This window comes from Colius striatus, unplaced genomic scaffold, assembly GCF_028858725.1.
Source record: "Colius striatus isolate bColStr4 unplaced genomic scaffold, bColStr4.1.hap1 scaffold_44, whole genome shotgun sequence".
NCBI classification, from domain to species: domain Eukaryota; kingdom Metazoa; phylum Chordata; class Aves; order Coliiformes; family Coliidae; genus Colius; species Colius striatus.
The window spans coordinates 1,827,310-1,852,271 of NW_026908525.1; the positions used below are offsets into that span (position 1 = coordinate 1,827,310).

Below are 24,962 nucleotides of genomic sequence, written 5' to 3' on the forward strand. Positions count from 1 at the left end.
TACCCAAGCTTTCCAGGGCCCAGTTAGACTGCATCATGTCTTCTAAACTCATCTCCAATGCTCCCTTGTCGTCTCCCTGGGAAAGCCATGGAGGAACACAGAAAAGGACATCAGTAGGCTGCTCAGCGTGCCTGCTGGCACCCAGAGATGCAAAAGGTCGGTGTCAGCAACGTGAGGCAAGACTTGTCCATGGAGGTGACAGACTTGCTGCAGCTGACGTGAACCACAAAGGCTGAGAAACACTGTCTGAGGTTGTGGCCGTGAGGTGGGTTGACAGGGGTCCCCACACCCTCATGGCCACCCTCCACACTCTCCAGGTCAGCTGGGAGATGTGCTCAGGCCCTGCCAGCAGTGGCTGGCCCTCTGAGCGTGTCTGGCTCTCACCCCTGCCTCAGGGGTGCAGCTAGAGCACTGGCACTACAAGGGAAAGGACGTCAGGAGTCCTGCACTGCATGCAAGCAGCCCGTTAAACTAGGCCTGGAGAAGGGCCTGTGCAGGGCAGAAGCTCATCTAGCAAGGCCCTGGCTGCTCCCTTGCAGGAGGTGCCCATCCCACCAGTGTCACCAACCTCTGTGCCTACCTTAGCCTGAATCCTCCACGCTGCCAGCAGGATCCCATAGTAAAAGCCAACTGCAAGAGACAGTGATTTGCCTGGGGTTACAAGCAGTTCCTGCACTTGCCTTGTCTCCTCCCTGTTGCCTTGGGCTGGGGCAGCAGGTTGGCTGGGGAGGTGGGGAACGGGGGCTGCAGAGAGAGGCAGCGCGCCTCTGCCTGGGAGCCATCAGCCCAAGCTTCGGGGGCTGTGCAGCCCTGGGCTCCAGGTGTGCTTGGGCTCCATTGCCCCTCCTTGCTCCCCTGAGCACTGAGACCAGGTTGCGGGAGGCAGGAGAGGTAACTGTCCATCAGTCCCCTGCATGGCCCCTCTGGCATTCTCCAGTTCAGGCTTGGAAATACAAAGGCCCTTCTGTCCCAGACACATCTGAGCCCTCTGGCTCGCTGGCCACAGCAGCAGTGTGCTGGGGACGCTGCCAGCCTTAGTGGTAGTGCAAAAGCCAATCAAGGACATACTCAGGAAGCACTTGGGCCCCAGAATTACCACACATAAACCCAAAAGCTGGCCATCTGAAGGCTGCCATCCAGCACAGACAGGCATTTGCTCATGCCAACTCACCCAGAAGCACTGCAAGAAGCACCAAGAACCTTTTATCCAGGGCTGCCATGAACCTCTTGCTTTCCAGGGATGTCTTCAGCCTGAAACAGAGAGAGTCTTGTAGCCATCAGTGAGCCAAACCTGGAGCAAACCCCTTCACAGGCAGATTTCCCTTTTCATGCTGAAAAGTCTGTTTTTTGGAAGCCTGCTGCTGACAGAGAGAGAGCTGGCAGAGCAGTGCCCAGGAGGAACACATCCTGTCCTCACCCTTCAGCAGTGCCAGCAGCTTTTGCCCAAAGGAAGGGCTTCAGGAGCACCTTCCAAAAGGCATTGACAGTCATGCTGGGAAGCAAAGAGGTTGAGCAGACATGGAGACTGCCTTTCAGCAGGCTCTCTGCTGGGGACCTTGCTCTCTCTCTGGCTGAGAATGCAGGAGTGCTCTCGCTGCCATCACACAGCTCTCTCTAAGGGGTGTTTCTGCACAGCTGGGAAGCACAAGTCTGGCTTTGCTCTCGGGGCCCTCCCAGACCTGTCTGGTCTCTTGCCAGAGCTGGGGAAAACATTCCCTGTGCAAGTGTCTGGCTAGTGACTGTCCCCCCATGGCCAAAGTTTGGGCCTCTGGCAGATGTAGGAGTGAGAGTGCCAAGGGGCTTTGCTCTTGTTTCTCCCTGCAAATGGCCACAGCCCCAGCAGTGCCCAAGCTGCAATGTCCAAGGGGGAGCAGGGGACAGCTTCCTGGGGAGGCCTCTCTGCTCTCCCCTTGGCTTGTGCTGGCCCTCAGGCCTCCCCTTTCTCCCCCTGTCCCCAGCAGAATCAAGTAGCACGTACCTAGCAAAGGTGTGTGAGTGTTGCAGCCAGTTCCACAGGCAGACTGCCAGCGTGCAGGTGAAGCTGCAGATCATCTCTGGACAAAGAAAGCAGAGAAAAGTCAGGCCTGTCTCTTGAGGCCTCTTGTAATGGATGAGAGTGTTTTATCTCCCTGCAGGGACACGGGCAGAAGACAGAGGCACCAAGGGCAGGCCAGCCTGCACTTCTCCTGCCACTCCTGCCACTGGCACAGCACAGCTCTGCCACTTCAGCCCCAAGGACCTGGCAGCAAGCAGCAGTGCTGAGCTTACCTACGACTTCTTGGGCTCTGTGGTACCACGCCACAGGCTGCTCTTGAGCAATGTCCGAGCCGGGAGCTGGTGGCAAGCTGACATCCAGCTCTACACTGATGGTCCTATGGCAGGAGAAAAAAAAGAGGTGCGAGTTGCCCACCATCCCCAGGCTGTGTGAGCCAAGGCCCTTGCCAGAAGCTGGGCTCTGGCAGCCTCCCAGGGCATGTTCCAGCTGCAGAGAGAGAGGGCAGCAAGGCTGGGCTGCTTCCAGGGCTCTCCCCTCTCCTCTCCCATCCTTAGCTTCACAGGCCTGCAGTGGGAGGAGAGGACCCACGGTGGCAGCAGCCCAGCCAGCAGCTCAGCCCCATTCTCCCCTCATCCCTCCCTGCACCCCCTCGTACTTGCTCATCTGGCCTGGCTCCGCTGCATCCTCCTTTGTCTTCCGCATGGCCCATCGGCGTCTTGCTGCGGCTGCTCTTTTTCTCCCCATCTTGGGGCAGAGGTCGGCACCCATGGGGCAGCACTGCTGCAGCCTCTTGCTGCCCAACTGACTCTTCAGGATGCTGAAAATGATCATTTTTTCCCTCCACTGCTTCCATGTGGCTTCTGTTGGGTACAGAGACATCTCCCAGTAAGAAAGCCACAAGGGGATGTAGTTTGCCCATCTGCTCCTTGAGGGGGGTTGCACATGGCCTGGAAACAGCATGTGGAGAGCTTCCAGATGCCAGCCAAAAGGTCACTGAGCTCTCTACAGCTTTGGAAATCTCCACCCACACCTGGATCCCACCTCATGACCCGACCCCGTCCAGTTCCTGCATGTCACTGAGAAAGCAGCAGATCTCAGCCCCAAATGGAAACGTCCTTGGTCACAGCCGTGCCTGCAGGCAACAGCCACCTGACCCCTCAGCCAGATCTGGTCTGGCAGCCTCAGAGGCACCCCACAGGTACATCACTGGAGTGAAGATCTGCGCTGCGTGTGCCACGGCGTGACGTGGTCTCCTCGGGCGTCCTGCTCTTCAGCTGTGATGGTATATCTCACTGTGTATGACACAAACTTCCCCCTCAGCAGGGTCATTTGCTGGGACCCACCTGGCTTCCCAGGGGTGAGTAGTCAGCCTTGACTGACTCCATGGACCCAACACTGCTTTTCAGCAATGCATTTGGGAAAAAAACCCAACTTTAAACTTTCCATTAAGGTCCTCAAAGACTAAAGAAAAAAGCCACAACAGAGAGACTTGCCCAGCAGTCATCAGAACGAAAGAAGCTGCTACAGGCACTGGGCAAAGCAGAATATGGTGAGTGCGTCTCGTATAACCAACAGGCTTGGGACGCTGCTCTCATGGGGGCACGTCTGGACATGCCGTAGCGTTCACAGCAGGGAGGCATCGATCCGAGCCTCACCGCAGCCACGCTGCAGTTCCTGCCTCACAGGCGCTGGTGAGACACAGAGATGGCCCAGAGCTTCTGCTGACAGCTGTGGCTTGAGCCCAGTGCCAGGGGCAGCAGCTGCCCCAGCAACAGCATTCCTAGCCAAAGCTGCTCCGGGTAGACTTTGGTGTCCAGCCGGCAGGAACTGCTGGGGCTCACACCTGGAGCCTGCAGGGGACTCGACAGAATCACAGAATGGTGGGGCTGGAAGGGAACTTTAGAGATCATCTAGTCCACCCCCCCTGCAGAAGCAGGTTCACCTAGATCAGGTCGCATAGGAACATGTCCAAGTAGGTCTTGAAGACCTCCAAGGAAGGAGACTCCACAACCCTTCTGGGCAGCCTGTGCCAGGGCTCCCTCACTCTCACAAGGAAATAGATTTTTCTTATGTTTAAATGGAACTTTTTGTGTTCCAGCTTCATCCCATCACCCCTCGTCCTGTTGCTAGATACCATCGCAAAAAAGGGATGTCCCAACCTCCTGACACCCACTATTTAGATAATTGTAAATATTAATGAGATCTCCCCTCAATCTCCTCTTCTCCAGACTAAACAGCACAGTTCCCGCAGTGCTCAAGCTGCAATGTCCAAGGGGGAGCAGGGGACAGCTTCCTGGGGAGGCCTCTTGCTCTCCCCTTGGCTTGTGCTGGCCCTCAGGCCTCCCCTTTCTCCCCCTGTCCCCAGCAGAACCAAGTAGCACGTACCTAGCAAAGGTGTGCGAGTGTTGCAGCCAGTTCCACAGGCAGACTGCCAGCGTGCAGGTGAAGCTGAAGATCATCTCTGGACAAAGAAAGCAGAGAAGACACCCACCATTTAGATAATTGTAAATATTAATGAGATCTCCCCTCAATCTCCTCTTCTCCAGACTAAACAGCACCAGTTCCCGCAGCCTTTCTGTGGTAGGCGTCCGGAAGATCTCGGGTTGTAACGCGAGAGGTGGAGGACACAGAAGAGGTGGGCACGGGGTGGAGTGAGAGGGGGTGCTGGGGGTAGCAGATACAAGCACATGGTGTAAACAAGGGGTAGGAATAAAGTATCATCAATGCTGAGTGTGTGGTGATCCTTGTCCCCTCAGCAGGGGGGCTGAGTAATCCGTGCGGGCGGCCTGGTGGTGTTGCTGGTGGCGGCAACATATGGTGACCCCAACGTGATCAGCAGATCGCAGGACGTTCGCAGCCTTGGCACAGTTGGAGCAAATGACTGGGGGATTTAAAACGATGGCGTCTGAGGCGGGTGAACAGATTCAGTACGTGCCCACACCCACTTGCATCAGGTGGTTGCAGGGGCAAGGTGTGATACGGGCACCCATAGAATTATTAAATGCGCAGAAGTGGACGGTGGTGGACAGGGAGCTGTGTCAGGCTTTCGTAGAGGGGGCCAAGGGAATGGGTCGGTTTTTTGATGCGAGGGGAAATATTAAAAGGGTTCTGATAAAAACAGCAGAGAAAAAACGGTTTTGGTTGTTGGTGCAGGAAGTCTCTGGGGGAAGGAGCGGAGAGTGCGGACAGGGGAGGGAGTTCATAGTGATCAGGAGACTCGGACGAGTGTGGAGGTAGAGAATCTGGGAGAGCAGACGGAGAATATTGAGCAGACGGGGAATGCCGAGTGGGTGGAGTCAGACGGGAGTATGGTGCAGGAGGATCAGGGGAGACTGGGGAAGCACAACCCCATGTTAGACTGGGTGCCACTGGGTACGTGAGGGGAAACAGAGAAAACACAGGGGAGAGTGACACTGACTGAGGCGACGAGAGTAGCACTGGGAGTGGCGCTGGGAGAGGCACCGAGAGTAGTGCCAGGAGCGGTGCCGAGAGCAGCACCGAGAGCAGTGCCGGGAGCGGCGCTGAGGCGCGTGATACCGAGAAAAGAGGAAAGTCAGCCAGCCCATGATCCACCAAGTCTGATGCTTGTTAGTAAAATTTGAGTTATAAAAAAAAAGAACAGTGGAGCAGCCTGCCCAGAGGGGTCATGGACATACCAGCTATCCCCATGCATTGAGACACACTCTTCTTGATGCCCCCAGGATGCCATTGGCTTCTTGGCCACGAGGACACATTGCTGCTCATGTTTAGTTTATTATCATCCAACACTCCCAGGTCTCTCTGTGCAGAGCTGCTCTCCAGCAGTTCGACCCCCAGCCTGTGCTGGTGCAGGGGGTTGTTCCTTCCCAGCTGCAGGACTCTGCACTTGTCCTTGTTGAACCTCAGGAGGTTCCTCTCTGCCCAACTCTGAATCCATTTGAGATCCTGCTGAATGGCAGCACTGCCTCTGGGGAATCAGCCAGTGCTCCCAGTTTGGTGCCAGCAGGGAACTTGCTGAGGGTCCCTCTGTCCCCTCACCCAGGTGGTTGATGAAGATGTTGAACAAGACTGGCCCCAGAAGCCATCCCTGTGGAACTCCACTGGCCACAGGCCTCCAACTTGACTTTGTGCCATTGATCACCAGCCTCTGGGCTCTGTCATTCAGCTCTCCATCCACATCACTGTCCGTTCATCCCAGCCACACTGCCTGATCTTTCTGTGAGGATGTGATGGGAGATAGTGTCAAAAAAGCCTTGCTGAAGTCAAGGCAGATGAAATCCGCTGCTCTCCCCTCATCTAGCCAGCTGGTTATGCACTCAGAAAAGACATCAGGTTGGTCTAACAGGATTTCCCCTTGGCGAAGCCATGTTGACTCCATCTGATAACCACCTTTTTCTTCATACGTTTAGTGTCGACATTGATAAAATCATAGAATGGTAGGGGTTGGAAGGGAACTTTAGAGATCATCTAGTCCAAGTCTCCTGCAGAGTTTTCCCCTCACCTTTCCAGGGATGAAGGTGAGGCTGACCAGCCTGTAGTTTTCTGGGTCATCCTTCCTGCCCTTTGTGCAGACTGGAGTGATATTGGCCTTTCTCCAGTCCTCAGGCACCTTGCCTGTCCTCCATGATTGTTCAAAACTGATGGAGAATGGCTTAGCAATCACATCAGCAGCTCTCTCAGAACTCCAGGATGCATCCCATCAGGACCCATTAACCTATGAGCCTTAAGCTTGGCCAACAAGTCTTTAACCTCTTCCTCATCCACCCAGGGCAACAATTCTCTGATTTGTCCTGGTTTCTACTGATTTGTCTGATATGTACTGCAACACCACACAGAGTGAGCAGCTGCACCAGGGCCCAGACAGGGCTGTGTCTCTGCTCTGCTGCTGCAGGACCCAGCGCCGTAGTGCCATGGCCCCGCTTGGTGCCTCTGCCCGGGGACTGCTGTGAAGATCCCCTGGATCGTGAGGTAACGAGAATCACTGGGCTCTGAACAGTTCATCCGGGGTTCTGTGGCTGTACCTGCGTCCTGCCTGTTCCAGCTCACACAAGGAGATAGCTCAGGGCAGAGGATATGCCTGCACAGCTCCTGCGCACAGCGGAGCTGGATCACTCCCAGCAGTCAGATGCTCCACATCTGTCGGCCACCTTGGATGCCACCCAACGCAGTGCCACCTCCACGGGCTCCCCTGACCCCATAACAGGCAGTTTAAGTGACAAAGTTACTTTATCAACAGCACCAAAGCTAAATCACATAGTTTATAGAGTTACAAGCATTACCAAGGGATCAATCCTTTGGGTCGTTAATATTCAAGCCCCTCCTACTACTCTACAACATATTTGATCACACATTGCCTTGCAAAACACACTATTAGACAGACAAGAGTATGTTTCACACTACGTTGGGTAACTGTGGTAGCTGTTTGTATCACAACACGATGTGTTTTGGAGGTGCCTGTTTGGTTGTATGAGGTGAGGAGCTCATCTTCCCAAAGAGCACGGGCCTCCTGTCCTGTTTGCTGGACTAGGGGTATAAGCTATTTGTTCACATCATAAAAGCCACCCTCGTGGTAGTTTGATGTCAGGCTGGGATACAGTAAATGTACAGGCTCAATGGCACTGTAAAGGGGGAAGGGATTCAGGCAGGTTCTTCAAGACCTGGCCACTCTCATTGACAAATTGTAAGCATCCTTCTGCTGGAAAAGTATATTCCACTAGGATGTAAATCATCCCCTTTTCTAACCTCTGTTTATCCTCACCTGGCATGTTGAGGTGAATGTGTTTAGAAGAGCTTGGGTGTGAGGAGCTTCTAGTTCCCAACACCCTGTTTCTGCAGTGGGTAACAGCAATGTTTGACCTTGGTCTATTCTTTCGTTTGAGATGGGATTTTTCTTCATATTGTGAATCCTTTGCTTCTCCGTCCCTAGTGTTGCCTTGCAGGTTTCACACACCACAATCTACTCTGCTGTTGCTTCTACTCCTCTCGTCCATCTGGCTCAGTACCTCTCTCCAAGATGACAACTTGGATTGATTTTGGTTTGAGAGGCATTGAGAAAGAAGCCCACATCCTTCCAGGCAGCCTGCCAGGTTAGCTTAGACCTAAGACTTTGAAAAGGAAACTTTGGAAGCTGTGTAGGCAGTGGAATTGGTCCAAATAGCCTGGGAAATACAGGAAGGCCAGACACAACCGTCTTGCTTTGGGCTCTGAACAGCACAGAGGCTGCAGTGGTGTGTAGGAGAGCCCAGGCATCAGCCTGACCATGAACGTGAGGAGAATGGGATTCATGTGTTGACCTTGGCCAAGAAAGAGATTTGAGAAAGGAAGCATTGATTGATTTGGTTCGAGAGGCATTTAGAAAGAAGCCCACATCCTTCTAAAGGCCCCTTCCAAGTCCCACCATTCTATGGTTCTATGATTCTATGATTGAGGAGAATGTGGGCAGCAGGTCAAGGGAGGTTCTGCTGCCCATCTGCTCTGCCCTGCTGAGGCCGCATCTGGAGTCCTGTGTCCAGTTCTGGGCTCCTCAGCTCAAGAGAGACAGGAAACTGCTGGAGAGAGGCCAGTGCAAGGCCATCAAGATGCTGAGAGGACTGGAGCATCTTCCTTATGAGGAAAGGCTGCGAGATCTGGGGCTGTTTAGTCTGGAGGAGACTGAGGGGGGATCTCATTAATAGCAACAAATATTTAAATGGTGGGTGTCAAGAGGTTAGGGCAGCCCTTTTTCTGTTGTATCCCATGACAGAACCAGGGGTAATGGGATGAAGCTGGAACACAAAAATTTCCCTGAAACACAAGGAGAGACTCTTTACTCTGAAGGTGAGGGAGCCCTGGCCCAGGCTGCCCAGGGAGGGTATGGAGGCTCCTTCTCTGGATGCCTTCAACACCCACCTGGACACGTTCCTGTGTGACCTATCCAGTTGGAGCTGCTTTAGCAGGGGGGTTGCACGAGATGGTCTCTAGAGGTCCCTTCCAACTCTCTCTAGCTGATTAATAAACTAGCCTGGGCCAGTTTATTAATAACATGGACTCTCTTTTGAGAGACTCCTGATGCAGTTTCAACTTGCCAAGTCAAATTTCCTTTCAAGACTTGATTTTCCAGAGCCATTACTCCTGGGAAGAGGAAACTCTGAAGTCCCCAAGCAAGCTGTGCTGCTGCAGAAAGCTGCCGCGAAGTTTTCGGCTCTTGGCCTGAAAAACCCAGGCTCGAAGCCTGAAACCCAGGCACGAAGCCTGAAAACCCAGGCACGAAGCCTGAAAAACCCAGGCTCTAAGCCTGAAACCCAGGCACGAAGCCTGAAACCCAGGCACAAAAGCCTGAAAAACCCAGACACGAAGCCTACTTCATGCGGCGATCAACCCAGGGTCCGATTCTCAGCTGGGTGGGAAGAAATCAGTCCTACTCAATGTGAGTGATAGCAGAAATCTTCCATTTATTGAGAGCAGGCTCTAACTTATATACCCAGCAGCTTCAAAGCTAGCTCAGCAACAGCAGCTAATAGATTACATTCTCATGTTCATCCTACTTGCAGTTTCTGCGATAAGCAAGCTCCCTCACATTTTCCCATCTTGTTTTTCTCCGAAGTTGTTTTCCACCTTGAGCTGTTAGCTCGTTAGCTGAAAACAGTCCGACCTTGAAGGAAGAGAAAGCGGCCTGCTGTCTGCGTGACAGCAACTGCTTTAACCATGGCTCTGACTCTGGTCTTGATTGTGCATTAAATTCATATAACTGGAACTCAGATTGCCTTGCCCCATCGGGCCTAACATTATACCCTGGGGTCCATGTCCATTCTCCCTTAACCACTCCTCCACAAATCCCCCGTTTTGTTTTTGCACAACCAAGACTCAGTCAGTCAATTTATGCACTGCCTTCATAACACAACTATATACTATTCTAAACATTACAAGCAAAAGCAAAATAACCAAAATCCATCTTAACCCTTCTTTGATTTACATAGTCAACCAAGGTGACAACCCCCCAAAAGCTGATTGAAGCCAATTATCAAAAGGGTTATAACCCACCATAATATTCTTAGCATGAACCTTGAAATATGCCAAAGCTTTGTGAATAGATTCACTATGATCAGAAAGATTAAAACAACACATGCCCTTCAACGTCTTGGCATCCATGCCCTTGTGCCAATAGCAAAAAATCAATAGCTGCACGATCTTGCAATAAGGCATGTCTAAGGCTTTTCTGGTCTGTTAACAATTTTTCAATAACATCAGTAGTAACATTAGCTTGCTGCTCCGACCAACACACTAATTTTTCTAACTGCCGTAAGGCCTGGGCTGCAGCCAACCCAGGTACAAATGCTGAAGCAAATACATTCGCCGTAATGGACCACAATTGTACTTTACCATAACAGTCTCCTTTTAAGTTGTGGGTGTTTCTTGTTTTCTGTAACTTGGTAATTTTTAACCAGTCCTGCTGTCGAGGAACAAACAAAGTTAGTTTCCCTAAATAACATGGTTTCTAGATCTCTCTCTTGATCTACAGTAAATGCCTCCTCCTGAGCAATGAGGATATCATCCATATAATGATACACAAGTGCATGTCTAATACTACTTACATCACTAATCAAGCCTTCTAATGTCATTGAGGTTTGGTTACTTTGTTTGCTAGGCCAGTATCCTAATTTGCATAGCTGAGTTAATAAAGCAGATACTCATACCTGGAGCAAATATATTAGTTGCTATTATTGCTGAGGAAGACCAAAGGTAACATGGTCATCACATTCGTCAGTAAATGCATGCACAAATTGTTTTGGACAATGATGTTTCTAAATCATTGTGTGATTAGGCATCAAGATCATCAGTTGTCCCAAACTGCGTGGTCCCCCCTGTAATCTCGAGGGTATCCCAGGCCATGCCTGGTCCCCACAGATCAGAAAAATTCCCTTTGGTAACTGCACAGGCACAAGACTAGACCTGGATCTTTTTGGTGAAGTATAATTGCACCAAGATGTTGTGTTCTTATACACGCCCAGGATGGGATCCACATTCTGTCCCAAATGTTTTGGTATTGCTGGTAAAATTAAACATAACACAAAAATCCATCTTTATAGATCCCAATAATTCTAACTCCTGTGGCTCTGTTGTCATTATCGGCAACCATGAAATGATCAAATCCCAGCTGTCAACTTTGCCATTACCCTTAACTAAGGGATTTGTTTTTAATGCATTTGGTACAGGCCATTGTGCCACATCTGATGGAACTCCCACCAAACAGGTAGAAAAAGGATTATCTGTAGTGGCCATTGATAAACATATTGTAGACTGATCGATTGCTTTGGCCAGTGTAACCCACATGTTTTGCTTGGGTTGTTGAAATTGCCTAAAACCATCTACCACAACCATTTGAAGCATCAACAGTATGACAAAATCCTTTTTTTTTTTACTTCTGATAAAAAAAAAAATCCTTCACCAATGAGTCTAAAACACAAACCACCTTTTAGCTTCTCAATGCCAAAATGTTCTGTTCCTGACACCTAAAACACCTTAGAAAGTTTCCACTGTAAGAAAACCAGTATTCATCATCACATTTACAGCAAAATGCATAACATCACGACCAACAGTTTTTACACTCGTTGAGGCAGGGGACTGAGGATGGAAAGGACGAGCCCAGCGGTCCGTGAGGGCCGGGGCCGGCGGTGTCGGCGCGCGGTGTGTGTGGGGGGCTCCGGAGACACTGACCGGGAGCGGGAAGCGGCTGCGTGGCGGCGGCTGCGGATGGAAGGGGCAGGGGGGGTCTGGCTCACTCCGTGCCGTCCCCGGCGCCGGCGGCGCAGCCGCTGGTACTCTCTCCCGTGTTTTCTTTGTCTCCCCTCTCGTGCCTGATGGTGCCCAGGCTAACACGGGGTCGCGCTCCCCAACTCTAATCGTCCTGCGCTGCACCCCGCCCGACTCTGCACACTTGACATTCCCCTGCAAGTCGTCCCAGGGGTAACTCGGCGGGCTGGGCTCGAATGGGAAGCAGCTCTCCCGCGGGGGCTCTGCTCCGAAGCCCCTTCGCCTCTCTGACTTTGTAAAACTCTTGTGTAGAGAAGAACTTATTTTTTTCTTTTCTTTTCTTTTTTCTTTTTTTTTCTCTCAGCACGCCCCGCTCAGTGACGGGCCGCGCACTGGGCTGGCTTTCAGTGGCGACAGGCTGTGTTTCCATGGTCTCTTGTCGCTCCAGTTTCTTTAATACTTCCTGCAGGAACCTGTCCGTTCCCCTGTCTGTCTCCTTCGGCCTCGGCGCAACAGTCAACGCCTGGGCTGCAGGCATTTCTTTTAAAGTATTTATCACGTCTCTCCAAACAAGACCTAGATCTTTACTGATCTTACTATTGTCCTTATCACCACTAATAGTTGCTTCCCAGAGAAGGTTTCCAATTTCTCGCCACTCACCAGAAAAGGGAGGTGAGACATAATTAGTCCCGATACCAAACAGTCCAGCTGTTGGCTCAGCTACAGTCTCGGGCATATCAAGCCGCTGAGTTACAGCAGAGGCCAAACCTTTTCCAACTTATACTTTTTCAAACAGTTAATTACTTCTCTCCATGGTTTCATCAGTTTCCGAGCAGTCTTATCTTCGTCTATAACCAAGTCCCAAAGACAAGTCCCATATGCTCTCCACTCCTCCTCATCAAAATATTTCTCAGAGTCCTTAAAAAAGCCTTTACAATTACTATGTACAAGTAGACCAGACAAATCGGTCAGTTTAAAGTCCACCCCCTGCTTTTCTAAAAAGCGATGTAAAAGTGAGAGTGCTGCCTCCTTATCCATGTTGTCGGATCCTCGTCTCACCGCAACCTGTACTCACTCCCCCGGGTACAGCAACCTCTGCTTGGGGTCCGGCAGGCTTCCTCCGACGACTGCCTCTGCCTCCGGATTTTCAAGTCTCAGCTCCCCACAGGCAGGCTCCTTACCCGGTAACACCCAGTCATGTCCCTGTTCGGGCGCCATATGCCGCGAAGTTTTCGGCTCTTGGCCTGAAAAACCCAGGCTCGAAGTCTGAAACCCAGGCACAAAGCCTGAAACCCAGGCACGAAGCCTGAAACCCAGGCACAAAGCCTGAAAAAACCCAGGCACGAAGCCTGAAAACCCAGGCACAAAGCCTGAAACCCAGGCACGAAGCCTGAAAACCCAGGTACGAAGCCTGAAACCCAGGCACGAAGCCTGAAAACCCAGGTACGAAACCTGAAACCCAGGCACGAAGCCTGAAACACAGGCACGAAGCCTGAAACCCAGGTACGAAGCCTGAAACCCAGGCACGAAGCCTGAAAACCCAGGTACGAAGCCTGAAACCCAGGCACGAAGCCTGAAAACCCAGGTACGAAACCTGAAACCCAGGCACGAAGCCTGAAAACCCAGGTACGAAACCTGAAACCCAGGCACGAAGCCTGAAACACAGGCACGAAGCCTGAAAAACCCAGGCTCGAAGGCCTGAAACCCAGGCACGAAGCCTGAAACCCAGGCATGAGGCCTGAAACCCAGGCACAAAGCCTGAAACCCAGGCACAAAGCCTGAAAACCCAGGCACGAAGCCTGAAAACCCAGGCACGAAGCCTGAAACCCAGGCACGAAGCCTGAAAACCCAGGCACGAAGCCTGAAACCCAGGCACGAGGCCTGAAACCCAGGTACAAAGCCTGAAAAACCCAGGCACGAGGCCTGAAACCCAGGTACAAAGCCTGAAAAACCCAGGCACGAAGGCCTGAAACCCAGGCACAAAGCCTGAAACCCAGGCACAAAGCCTGAAACCCAGGCACGAAGCCTGAAACCCAGGCACAAAGCCTGAAACCCAGGCACAAAGCCTGAAACCCAGGCACGAAGCCTGAAAAACCCAGGCACGAAGCCTGAAAACCCAGGTACGAAACCTGAAACCCAGGTACGAAGCCTGAAAAACCCAGGCACGAAGCCTACTTCATGCGGCGATCAACCCAGGGTCCAATTCTCAGCTGGGTGGGAAGAAATCAGTCCTACTCAATGTGAGTGATAGCAGAAATCTTCTCTTTATTGAGAGCAGGCTCTAACTTATACCCAGCAGCTTCAAAGCTAGCTCAGCAACAGCAGCTAATAGATTACATTCTCATGTTCATCCTACTTGCAGTTTCTGCGATAAGCAAGCTCCCTCACATTTTCCCATCTTGTTTTTCTCCAAAGTTGTTCTCCACCTTGAGCTGTTAGCTCGTTAGCTGAAAACAGTCCGACCTTGAGGGAGCAGAAAGCGGCCTGCTGTCTGCACTGACTACGTGACAGCGACTGTTTTAACCATGGCTCTGACTCTGGTCTTGATTGTGCATTAAATTCATATAACTAGAACTCAGATTGCCTTGCCCCATCGGGCCTAACATTATACCCTGGGATCCATGTCCATTCTCCCTTAACCACTCCTCGACATCTCTCTCCACTTAGAGGCTCTGAACACCAGGATTTTGCCTGTCACAGTCTCAGTCCCTTTCCTCTCCACCGTGCCAGCAGCACGTGGGGAGCCCCAAGCCCTGTCCTTATGCCTTGAGCAGCTGTAGAGCTGCAGGTCCCTCCATTCCTGCTCTGCCCCAGCCACAGCCCACCCATCAGAACTGAGATGGAGAAATACTGAAGAGCTGCTTCCAAAACGATGGGCTAAACTAAAAGACACCTGAAACCTGCACCTGTGTTTCCCAGAGCCCTGAACATTATGAGAAGCTGTTGTGCTCTCAACAGCCCTTCCAACAACAAAGAGCACACAAAAGCTGGCACACTCTAGGGTAAGGGAGAGGTGTTCCCTTACAGAGAAGAGCTTACACAGGGACAGGAAAGCCATGAAAAAGGGCAGAAAGCCACCCAGACCGTCCCTCTCTGCTGTGGAGACGAGCAAAGGCAAAGGCTGAATGGCCTTTTTCTTGCTCTCCTCACCCCAGAGGAGTGAGCACAGGCTCTGGCACCCTGTGCTGCTGAGAGTCTCCCGAGGAACAGGGATACTGGAGGCAGGAAAAAGATGTTCCCCATGGCTGTGCCAGCCTGTGTCCTGCTGAGCCAGTCAGGTGGGTGTCTTTGTGCTTTTCCCTTTGTCTCTCACAGTTTCTAGCAGGCTACACAGAGATCTGTGCTGACAACATGGAGCAGGGGCGAGGGAGAAATGCAGAGGGGTGATGGAAGTAGACACTTGAACTGTTCTTTGCAAAGACAGACAGGTTTGGGGCAAACACAGCCTTAAAGGCAGAGCAAGTGAGGGCAGGAAGCAAGCTGCTCTGCAGATATATTGCTGTGTTGCAGGTCTTGTTGGAGGTGATGCCCTGAAGCAATTCCTCTCTGAGGTGTCAGCCACAGTTGGGCAGCCAGTGGTTGGGCCCTGCCAGTCCCCCAGCGAGGACAGGGACAGGGGTTTGATGCAAACACTGACCCTCCTCCTGCAGGCATTCAGATCTCCGGGGAGTGACAATTCCTCAAGGGCCAGTTCTGCGTGGTGGTCTATGAAAGTCACCCAGCCCCCTTAGAAGTGCTGATTCTGTCCTCCCAGGACACTGGGGTTTATCACTGCGCTCTGAAACACCGCGTTGACATCAGCCCCATTTCCACTCCTGCCAAATGTGCCTTGCCAGGACATCACAGGAGGGGTGAGGAACAGGAGGGATGATGCCCCTTGGGGACAGGATGAGCAGCTCCATCAGGATGAGCAGCTCCGGCCGCGGCTCGGTGCGGCCGTGCAGGTCCCGAGCAGGGCCGGGCAGGGGCGGAGCGTGTGCGCAGCAGCGCTGGGGCCGAGGCGGGGCCGTCCCGCGCCGGTGCCGTGCGTGGGAGAGAGAGGAGGCCGGGGCAGGACGATGCCCCTTGGCGCGGCGCAGGCGTCGGTGTGGCACAGCGCGGGGTGTGCTCGTGTGCGGCCCCGCCGGGCCCTTGTTCCGCCGATGGCGGCCGGGCCGGGGCCGTGGCTGCTGGGCTCGGGCTTGGCCTTGGGGCCGGCAGGTGAGAGGCGGCGGGCGGGGAGGGCGGCGAGCCCGGGGCTGGGGCGGCGGCAGCGGGACGGATGCGGAGAGAGACGGGCGGAGGGAGAAGGAGAAGGCGGGAGGGGGCGAGGGACGAGAGAGAGGAGGCGGGCGAGGGAGGCTTGGGCTGCGGGGCTCGCCCCGCTGTCGCGGCTGTGTCCGGGCCGGCCGGGGGGCGCTGGGGCGGCGGCTGCGGCTCGTCGGGCCGTGGGCGCGCCGTGCCCGGTGCCCGCGCTCTCCGTCCGTCCGTCCGTCCGTCCGTCCGCAGGCGTGTGGGCGCAGCTGAGGCTGCTGGAGGCCGGCGGAGGGCAGCGAGCGCCCGGGGACTCCGTGCTCCTCTCCTGCCGCGGACACGGCTCCGACTTCGGGACGAGCACAGTGAGGTGGTACCGTCAGGCACCCGGCGGCAGCCTGGAGTGGGTGTCCCTCATCCACTTTGATTCATCGCTGATTCGATACGGAGCAGCAGTGGATGGCCGAGCCACTGTGTCCCGGGACAACTCCCGCTCGGAGGCATCTCTGTCTCTCCGTGCCCTGAGCCCAGGGGACTCTGCCCGATACTTCTGTGCTGTTCTCACCCACAGCGTCAGGAAACGCAGCTGAGTTGCATCAGAAACCTCCTGGCACAGCCCCAACTGTGAGCCTGGGAACTGGGAATTACCCCCACACTGTTCCAGCGCTGCTCCCAGAGAGTTGTGTAGTTACAGCTTCAGCTTTCCAGTGTTTGACTGTGAGAGGGACATTTGAGCTGGTTTTGTCCCCTTGTGCCCTGTCCCTTCTGATTGCCGTCTGCCCGTGTCTCGTGCTGATCCTTCCCCCTGTCACACTGCAGAGCCTTTGGGAACAGTGTTTGCTGTTTGGTGCCCAGCAGGACAGGTCCCCAGCCAGGGCCCAGCTGCTGGGTCTGTGAGTAGCCCTGCTCTGGGTTTGGGCATGGCTCAGGTGCACTCAGTGCAGCCCACAGCTTAGCTGCCTGAGGACTGGGCAGAGGGAATGAGGCAAGTGCAGGGTCATTCTGGAGCTTCTCAGCACAACAGGGAATTGTGTGCTTTTTCCCCCAGATCTGAGAGTGTCAGAGGAGCAAGGGACAAGCTGCCAGCCCTGGGGCCATGTCCAGTGTCCCAGCAGCAGCAGCCTGCAGTGCTGCCCCAGAGGAAGGTCGGGGTGTCCCTACAGCACATCTCCTTTTGCCCAGCAGAGGTTTAGCTGCCAAGCCAGTGGTTTGTCAGTGCTCCCTGCAGGGTGAGAGCTGCAGTGTGCCCACAGCACTGGCACCTTCTGCCCCTCCAGCCCCACTCCATGCCCACACTGTCATGTCATGGTTCAGTCCCAGCTGGCAACGAAGCATCCTGCAGGTGCTTGCTCACTGCTGCTGCCCCAGTGGGGTGGGGAGGTGAATCATGAGAAAATGATGAGACCTCATGAGTGAAGAACTGTTGAGCAGAGCAGCACAAGGAGGGGAGAAATAACAACCACAGCAGCAATAACAAAAGAATCTGTGGGGTGCTGCACAATGCAATTTCTCACCACACCAGTGTGCCCCTGAGGCATGATCCCTCCTGTCCCAGTTTCTATCCTGAGCATGACATTCTGTGTTGTTGATTATGCCCTGGGCTAGTTCAGGTCAAGTCTCCTGCCTGTGTCCTCTCCCAGCTTCTTGTCCAAATGACATCTAAGCCAGCTGAATGCAGCACTTCATGCACCCTTTGTTCTGCACCACCTACATTGTGCCCAGGTCCTCCCCTTTCCAACAAGTAATCACTAGCAATGCTCCTGTGGGTTCTGCACACACACACACACACACATTTATCATTGCCTTGGTCTATGGGCTCTCCCTCTAATGTGTGTGTGGAGGTCATTGAGTCCATGACTTTTGGGCTCCAAAGTAACTTAATACAGTTTAGGTCATGAGCTGTTCTCACCCCAAATCTAATCCCCATGAGGGACTGAACTTGCTGATCTTTCCCCATCACCCAGGTGCAGCCAGGTCCTTGAGCAAAGCAGTGTCACAGCTGGGTTTGCCTTTGCCAGGGGCAAGACTGACCCAGACTGTCTTCCTTAACCTATTCTTCACATGTCCCACAGGGACTTGATCTCCGTGTAGAGGAAGTGGAACTTCAGCTTGTGCAGGGCCAGCTTGATGAGCAGATCTTCTAGTGTTGACTCACCAGGTGGCTCTTGCTCAATGTGTAAGCTGATGTTTGAAGGTCCCACCCCCCTTTGTGCCCAGTGTGGTCTGTAGCAGTATGGTTTGATTTTCCTGGGTGCTGGAGCAGGACAGGGGATGTGACAGACCCACTCAGCACTGTGGTCCTTGGCCCAAGGATCCAGGAGGTTGTTCCAGAAATGAGCCCCATGATCTGACTCAGCCTTTCCTGGGGTGCCATGTGTCCATGAGGCTTGTTTTCCACGGCCCAGGACAGTGTTGTGGGCAGTGGACAGGGCATGGGGATGCCTTTCCAGCCATTGGGGTGTTACCTCACCCACTGTAAGACATGGAATCATTTTGGTTAGACAAGACCTTTAGCATCTAAGCCAACCTCTAAGCTGACAGTGAGGAGTTTAGGAGCACTAAACCATGTCCCTCAGCAGCTCATCTCCACATGTGTTAAATACCTGCAAGGATGGTGATCCTCCCACATCCTTGGGCAGCCTGTCCAAAAGCTTGAGAGTCCTTTCAATGAAGAGATTTGTCCCAGTGTTTAATCTAAACCTCCCTTGGTACAAGCTGAGGCCGTTTCCTCTTTTGCTGTCACTTCTGACTTGGGAGAAGAGAGCATCTCCCACCAGGCTCCACCTTCCTGGCAAGTCCTTGCTCTCCTGAAGCCCAGGGCTCCAGCCCTGCTTTGTGCATTGTCCTGTCCTCTCTGGATCCTGAACTCAAACACTGCACTATCAACCTGTGTGTCTGGACAATCATTTTGCCTACTTCCTCACCTTTAAACAGCAGAAAGACTTTCTAAGGCACTAAATGACCCTCAGACACCAACTTTTAGAGCCCAGACAAGGCTCGTTCCTCACGCCCCTGAGAACTGGAACCAGGATCAAGGTGAAGCAGATTGTCACGAACGCTTGGAGATAGCACCAAAAGTGCTGATTTTCCCTGTTTCTTCCCTGTTTCCTGACCTCTTGTTTGTTTATGTGGTGTGTTGAGTGAGAAAGCACTCAAGAAGCCACGTGAGTGTTTAATGCACATTCTGTGCAGTAAAGAAGCAGGAAGAGGCAGTTTTTGCAGTGAAATACATCACAGTGGGGGCTGGGGACCCACAGCGATAGAACCAGCTCAGGGTCCTGTACAAAAACCTCGAGGAGGAAAGAAGGCAACATGTTGTGTGGACAAAAGGAGCTGGGAGCCTGAAATGATGGAGATGAATGCAACATTCTTTTCCTCTTTGTATTTATCCTGGGAAGACAGAGCCCAAAGGGTTTCTGAAAGATGGAAGAAAGGGAGAACTTGGAAATTCCGTCCTGACTTTGGAATCATCGACCTGGTCGATGGTTGTCTTTCCCTTTCTAGGTTTGGAAGAGAAGGTGCCTCTGGAAAGCCTCATGGGGTTGCACCCCTGGGTGACTGGGAGAAATATGTGGCTTTTCAGCTCCTGTTCTTGCCAGACTTTGGGACAGCACAAGCAAAGAGTGACTGGTGGCAATAAGTGTCAGCAGTGTGAGGACAGAGAAGCTCGTCTTTGGCAGCGGGACGACTCTCACAGTGGAGCCAGGTAAGTATCAGCATGTTACTTGTGATGTTCAGTGTTGCTGATGTGGAGGAGGATGAAGGAATCTGATGGTTTGGGTTCATTGTAAGAGCTTTCTGCTGCAGTAATCTCCATGTCCAGGGTTTCCAGCTGAATCCTCAGCTGGAATCTGCTCAGGAAGGCTGCCTCTGTATGTTGCTGTTGCTCCATCATCCCCAGGCACTGGGTGTGCAATACTTAAGGTGTTACATCTTATTCCCAGTGTGGATAGCACTCAGGCCCAAAGTTCCTGTGAAGTGTCTTATCCTCCAGTGGATTGTGACTGGCTGATTTTGAGCAGGAATGCACAGCTGAGGGACAGTGGAGAGATGTTTTGAGGTGGACCTTTAGCTCCCTGGCATGAGGAGTTAGTTTTTGACACTAATGCCACATTCATAGTGTCACCAGGTAAAGAATTCCACTAGCATGGAAACAGAGGAGAATCAGAGAATGGGAGGGTTGGAGAGGAGCTTTAGAGGTCATCTAGTGCAACCCCCTGCAGAAGCAGGTCAGCCAAAGGAGGTGAAATGTCCTTGGGCTGAAATTGTCACAGCTGCCTCCTATCCAAGGCTGCTTAGAATGAAAGAAGATGAGCTGTGAGGTTGCCCAGGCTTTGAAAAAGCAGGTGTGGTGAGCAGGGATTCCAACAAGCCTTAGTCCTTCCCAGCTCCACTTGTTATTTTGTGGTGTGAAGGATAAGTGGGTGTCACCCCAAGCTTTTCTGTGGCAGTGTGACTAATGGGACAGGAGGTGAATGTGTTAGGTAGGTCTTTGTTACCCTAAACATCCAGGTGCATAGCTGAAGGCTTGCTAGGATGCTTCTAGAGGTCTGGAGGGCCTTAAAAGTGCTGCAAAAGTGTCCCATGTCATGTTACAGATCTAAAGCATCCTGCTCTCACTCCAGAAAGCCCTGGGACTCCCTTAGGTGCTGCCTAACGTCTGTCCAGGTCTGTTGGGTGTCTTGCATGGGAATAAATGTCTGTTTTGGAACAATTCAAGTCCATTTCCAATTCCAAAGGGCTAGAGGAATGCAAAGCTCTCGTTCTGGGGAAAGATGTGTTCTTTCCAGCCAGCCCATGCTCAGTTGCAAGTGTAGGGCCAGAAGAAACTGCCAGATTCCATTGTTTTAGCATCAGCCTGCACTGATTGGAAGCTGATATTTGCTTGTTTGTCAGAAGAAGTAAAAGATGCCCCAGAGAACAGTAGAATGTGGCAAGAAGAAGCATTCAATGAAAGAGAGGGAGGGGGAGGATTGAGCACACTCACAGAAACGCTGCTGTGATGCTCTTGTGTGTCACATAGAGAGTCCTGTATGTACATGAATCCCTCCCAAAGCAAGCAGCTGTAGGAACCTGTGTATGTATTTGCAGAGAATGCACAATAGTGGGGCTGAGCTGAGGCTTCTGGGGCCTGATAAAGAAATAATTCCCTTTCTCAACCACATTTGCTCCTGCTGAAGGTGTCTCAGCCAGTGCATTAGGGCAGAGAAGCAGCTTGCTAGTGTATTGAGTGTTGAAACCTGCTGGGGATCAGAAAGCACCAAAAGCCTCCTGTCAGGTAACAAAGGAGCCACAGGACTGGCAGCCTCTGGCAGAGCCACGTTACAGCACCTGGCAGGGAAATGTCTGTGGAGGGAAGAGCAAAACGGGCCCTTTGTGACTGAGGTGTTTGAACTGTGTGTTGCGGCTGCGCTTGTGTTTGGGGACGGGACTCAAGTGAGCGTGGAGCCAGGTAGGTGTCCTTTATGTATGAACCTTGTCTGAGCTGTTCTTGTTTGGAGTTTTACCTTTGTCCCTTTCCTTCCTCCTTAAACTCAGGCAGTGACTCCCTAATGCTCTGAGGTAGCTCCTTAGACTTGAGGCTTTGTATGTATTACATGTTGCTGTGCAGTTAGATGATTTCCCTATTAAAAAGTCATGCTTTGGCAGCCTCAAGGGGAAGAAAGTTTCTGTGCAGGCTGACATTTAAGTTCTCAAGTCTTCCTGTTATGTCAGAATTAGAAGGACAGCACTGAGATAAGGGTGATGTACAAAAGCATTGAATGAAATCTTATGGATGTTTCTGTACTGGTTTAATCTTACTAAATGGTTCAGAGTTGGGGTTGAACGGAGTGAATTCAGTGAATGTTTGGTTCCTGTTTGGTGTCTGTTTGCTGTAGGTGAAGCTATGTCAGAGTGCTACTTGGCTTTCAGCTCAGTTCCTCAGGACTGGGGTATGGGTGGCAAAGAGAGTAAGATCAGAGCCCCTTGATGAAGCCTTGCAAAAGCACCCAATGTTGAGCAAAGTGTCAGAGCTGAAGCATCTCTTGACCAAAACTCAAAGCCTAACACACCTCTTTGCAGCAAAGAGAGGCATCAGCACGCTCCTGACTAACTGGACATGTAAATCTTTGCATAGAGTGGTGGGGTTGCAAGGGACCTTTAGAGATCACCCAGTCCAACCCCCTGCAGAAGCAGCTCCCACCTAGATCAGGCCACACAGGAACGTGTCTGGTGGGTGTTGAAGAGCTGCAAGGAAGGAGCCTCCACACCCTCCCTGGGCAGCCTGGGCCAGGGCTCCCTCAGCTCACACTGAAGGAGTTTCTCTTTATGGTTCAACCTTGTCCCCCAGTCCAGCTGCAGCACTTCATTTGTCTGCCAGTCATGTCATTCATTGGAGTAACCTTACACAGCAGTGAAGCAACAAACTGACTTCTCCTTGTGCTATTCCTCTGGTTAAAGTGGTTCAAACACTTAGCTCCGTCAGAAGAAGATCTGAGGGAGGGGAGGGAGAGTTCAGGCAAACCAGTTATTCCCTTGTGCCTCATGAATGTGCAAGACAGTCCTTTGTTGAGATGTTATTTTTAGGAATGAAGTTGTTGAGACAGCAGTATAATCTGACTCTTGGAGTGGAATGCATAAAAGTTCTCATGTGCAAGTCCTTTACTTCTGCAATGAATGAGCTTTGGGAAAAGGAGGCTTAGAATCCTGGGAAATTCAAGCTGCCATGAAAACAAACCCTACTTTCTGTCTTTGATCTGACCTTTGAGAAGCAGCAGCAAGGAATGATGAGGAAAAAAAGGCAGTTAGTCATTGATAGAGCCAGGAGTCAGTCAGAGCTGGAGTATAGATGATCCTTAAGTGACAGCACTCAGCCTAGTTGGCCATTGAACCAAGTCATGCCCAGACAATGCTTTCTTTTGACAGGCAATATAAGCCACTCTGACCCTCAAGTCATTGTGATGAGGTCAAAGAACCTGGAAGAAGATGGCAACAGCGGGAAAGCAGCTTGTTTGGCAAGGAAGTTCTACACAAAGAACATCATCTTGGAGGTGTCCTCCACTGAAGTCAGATATGAGCAAAGTACACCCCTGCTGACATCAGAAGGGTTGTACGATGCTCTCAAGGTGGTCAACGTGACCAAAGGCACAGAGGTGTCCTGCACAGCCAGATACGATGGCAGAGATATTACAGCCAATGAAACATTGCCAGGTGTGTGACTTGATCTAGGTGAAGCTGCTTCTGCAGGGGGGTTGGACCAGGTGATCTCTAAAGGTCCCTTCCAACCCCAGCATTCTGTGATTCTGGGGCTTTGTGGGACGGCTGCAACTTATTCCTGGAGGCAGCATCTTCTGCTGCTGTTTCTCCTGCTAGTAAGCACTGCACTGGGTCACCAGCAGAAATGGGGGAGACATCTGGTACTTAACCAAGTAGAGATGAAGGATATTGAAGAGGAGAAATGGCCTGAGCTGTTTAACAACTTGGAGTTCCTTGTTTTGGGGGCTAGAAGTAAGGCACAATCTTTTTAAAGGTCTAGTTGTGACTACATTCTTTCCCCCATGGCAGCCAACACCTTGGCACAGCCTGAAATGGCCTTTCAAAACACAGCCAAGGGTCACAGTGGTGGGCTTTCATTTCTCTTCAGAAAGGGGGGGTGTGTTTTTCCTCGTGAAGCTCCTTCAAAAGCTGAAGCCCAAACAACTCAATCATTGGTCTGGTTTCTGCAAATGCAGGGAGAAACTTCCCCCTCTGTGGGAATGTTGGTGAGGGGTTGGCTGAGCCTCAGGCTGTGCTGCCCACGTGTTCCCCTGGGAAGGGTCATAGGAACATGTTGTTTAAGCCTTTTAGAGATGTGGCTGTGCTTTGTAACACTTTTTCATTGTCGTGCTGCAGAAAAGGAGGCTGAAGGATCAGTGGGAGAGGCTGAAGGATCAGTGGGAGAGAAGGTCTGCAACAGCACAGACACCTCTGCACAAGGTCGGTTCCCTAAGCAGATGGTGAAGTTACACTGCAAGGTTGGTGGTAAATGCATGCAAAGGTGTTTTCTCAGGGATGGGGGAATCAAAATACAAATCAAAGCAAAACACAGCTGCTTTTCCAAGGCTTAGCAGCAGACAAGCAACAGAAAGCAAACCCCAGTGCAGACAGACATCCTCCTCCCATGCTGTTGCCATGTGTCACCTTTTCTTTTGCTGCTGTGTCTTTCCCTGAATGGATAACCTGTGGGTTTGGTGTTTTCCCCTCCCACTTTCTGACAGTGTCACAATATCCAAATGTAGACCATGATCTGTCTCATCTTTTCCCTGTCACTGAACAGATGCTGAAGGGGAGAAATCAAACACGCTGGCTGTGGCTGTGCTGGGCTTGAGAGTCCTGCTGGCAAAAAGTCTTGCCTTCAATACCCTGATGAGCATCGAGCTGTTTGTTTTCTGAGGTAAGGAAGCACACAGCTTGATCTGTAGACATACTGGAAGCTGATGCCAGGAATGAGCCCTTGTCTTTTTGTACTTCTCTGTCATGATACCTGTTCACCTGCTGCTGCTCCCTTGAAAGAACTCTGGGAGGTTTCTGGGGGAGAGAACAACAATGCTTCACTAAACCTCACCCCCAACAGCCACCAGAAAATGCACCTGGAAATCCTCCCCTTGTCACTCCCAAAGCACAAAGAACACAGCCCCTTTCATAGCCAAAGCTCAGGTCTTGCTGCCTGGTGCCCAGATTATCTTTGCAGCAAACTTTCTTTGCCAGAACAACTTGGGTATTACCAGAAGGGCCTGAGAGAGATCTCATTGACTGTTTCAAGTGGTGGAGCACAAAGCCTGGAGAAAAATGAAGGCAGCTAAGGGGTTAAAGGCAAGGCCACTAATAGGTGAAGCAGTGGGAGGAAAGAGAGGAGGGGGGAGGATCTGTAAAAGGTATACAAAGAGGTACAAAAGATAGTCCAGGCAAAGTCTGGTGAGTGTCTACCTGTCTTGACCTCAGAGCTCTCAGGCCATGGCATGTAGCCCCAGTGGCATGAAATGGAGTTTAAATGTCACTTTTGCAG

General features: G+C 52.0%; 1 protein-coding gene across 1 annotated transcript; it reads left to right on the plus strand.

Annotated features, from left to right (window-relative positions):
- The first annotated feature begins 4,894 nt into the window (after positions 1-4,894).
- On the plus strand, positions 4,895-24,349 carry LOC133629423 (uncharacterized). The gene is made up of 8 exons (XM_062020065.1): positions 4,895-5,066; positions 5,150-5,368; positions 6,867-6,943; positions 15,958-16,509; positions 19,574-19,643; positions 22,844-23,128; positions 23,810-23,893; positions 24,234-24,349. Exons 1-8 carry the CDS (start codon positions 4,895-4,897, stop codon positions 24,347-24,349), a joined length of 1,575 nt encoding a protein of 524 aa, XP_061876049.1.
- Positions 24,350-24,962: the final 613 nt, after the last annotated feature.

What these genes read in the sequence shown, in the direction of transcription:
- LOC133629423 (XM_062020065.1), top strand. Translation starts at nt 4,895, where the DNA reads ATGGCGTCTGAGGCGGGTGAACAGATTCAGTACGTGCCCACACCCACT. An exon ending in AGAGGGGGCCAAGGGAATGG is followed by an intron (nt 5,067 to 5,149) that starts GTCGGTTTTTTG and finishes TTGTTGGTGCAG; the next exon opens with GAAGTCTCTGGGGGAAGGAG. An exon ending in GTGCTGTTCTCACCCACAGC is followed by an intron (nt 16,510 to 19,573) that starts GTCAGGAAACGC and finishes TGACTGGTGGCA; the next exon opens with ATAAGTGTCAGCAGTGTGAG.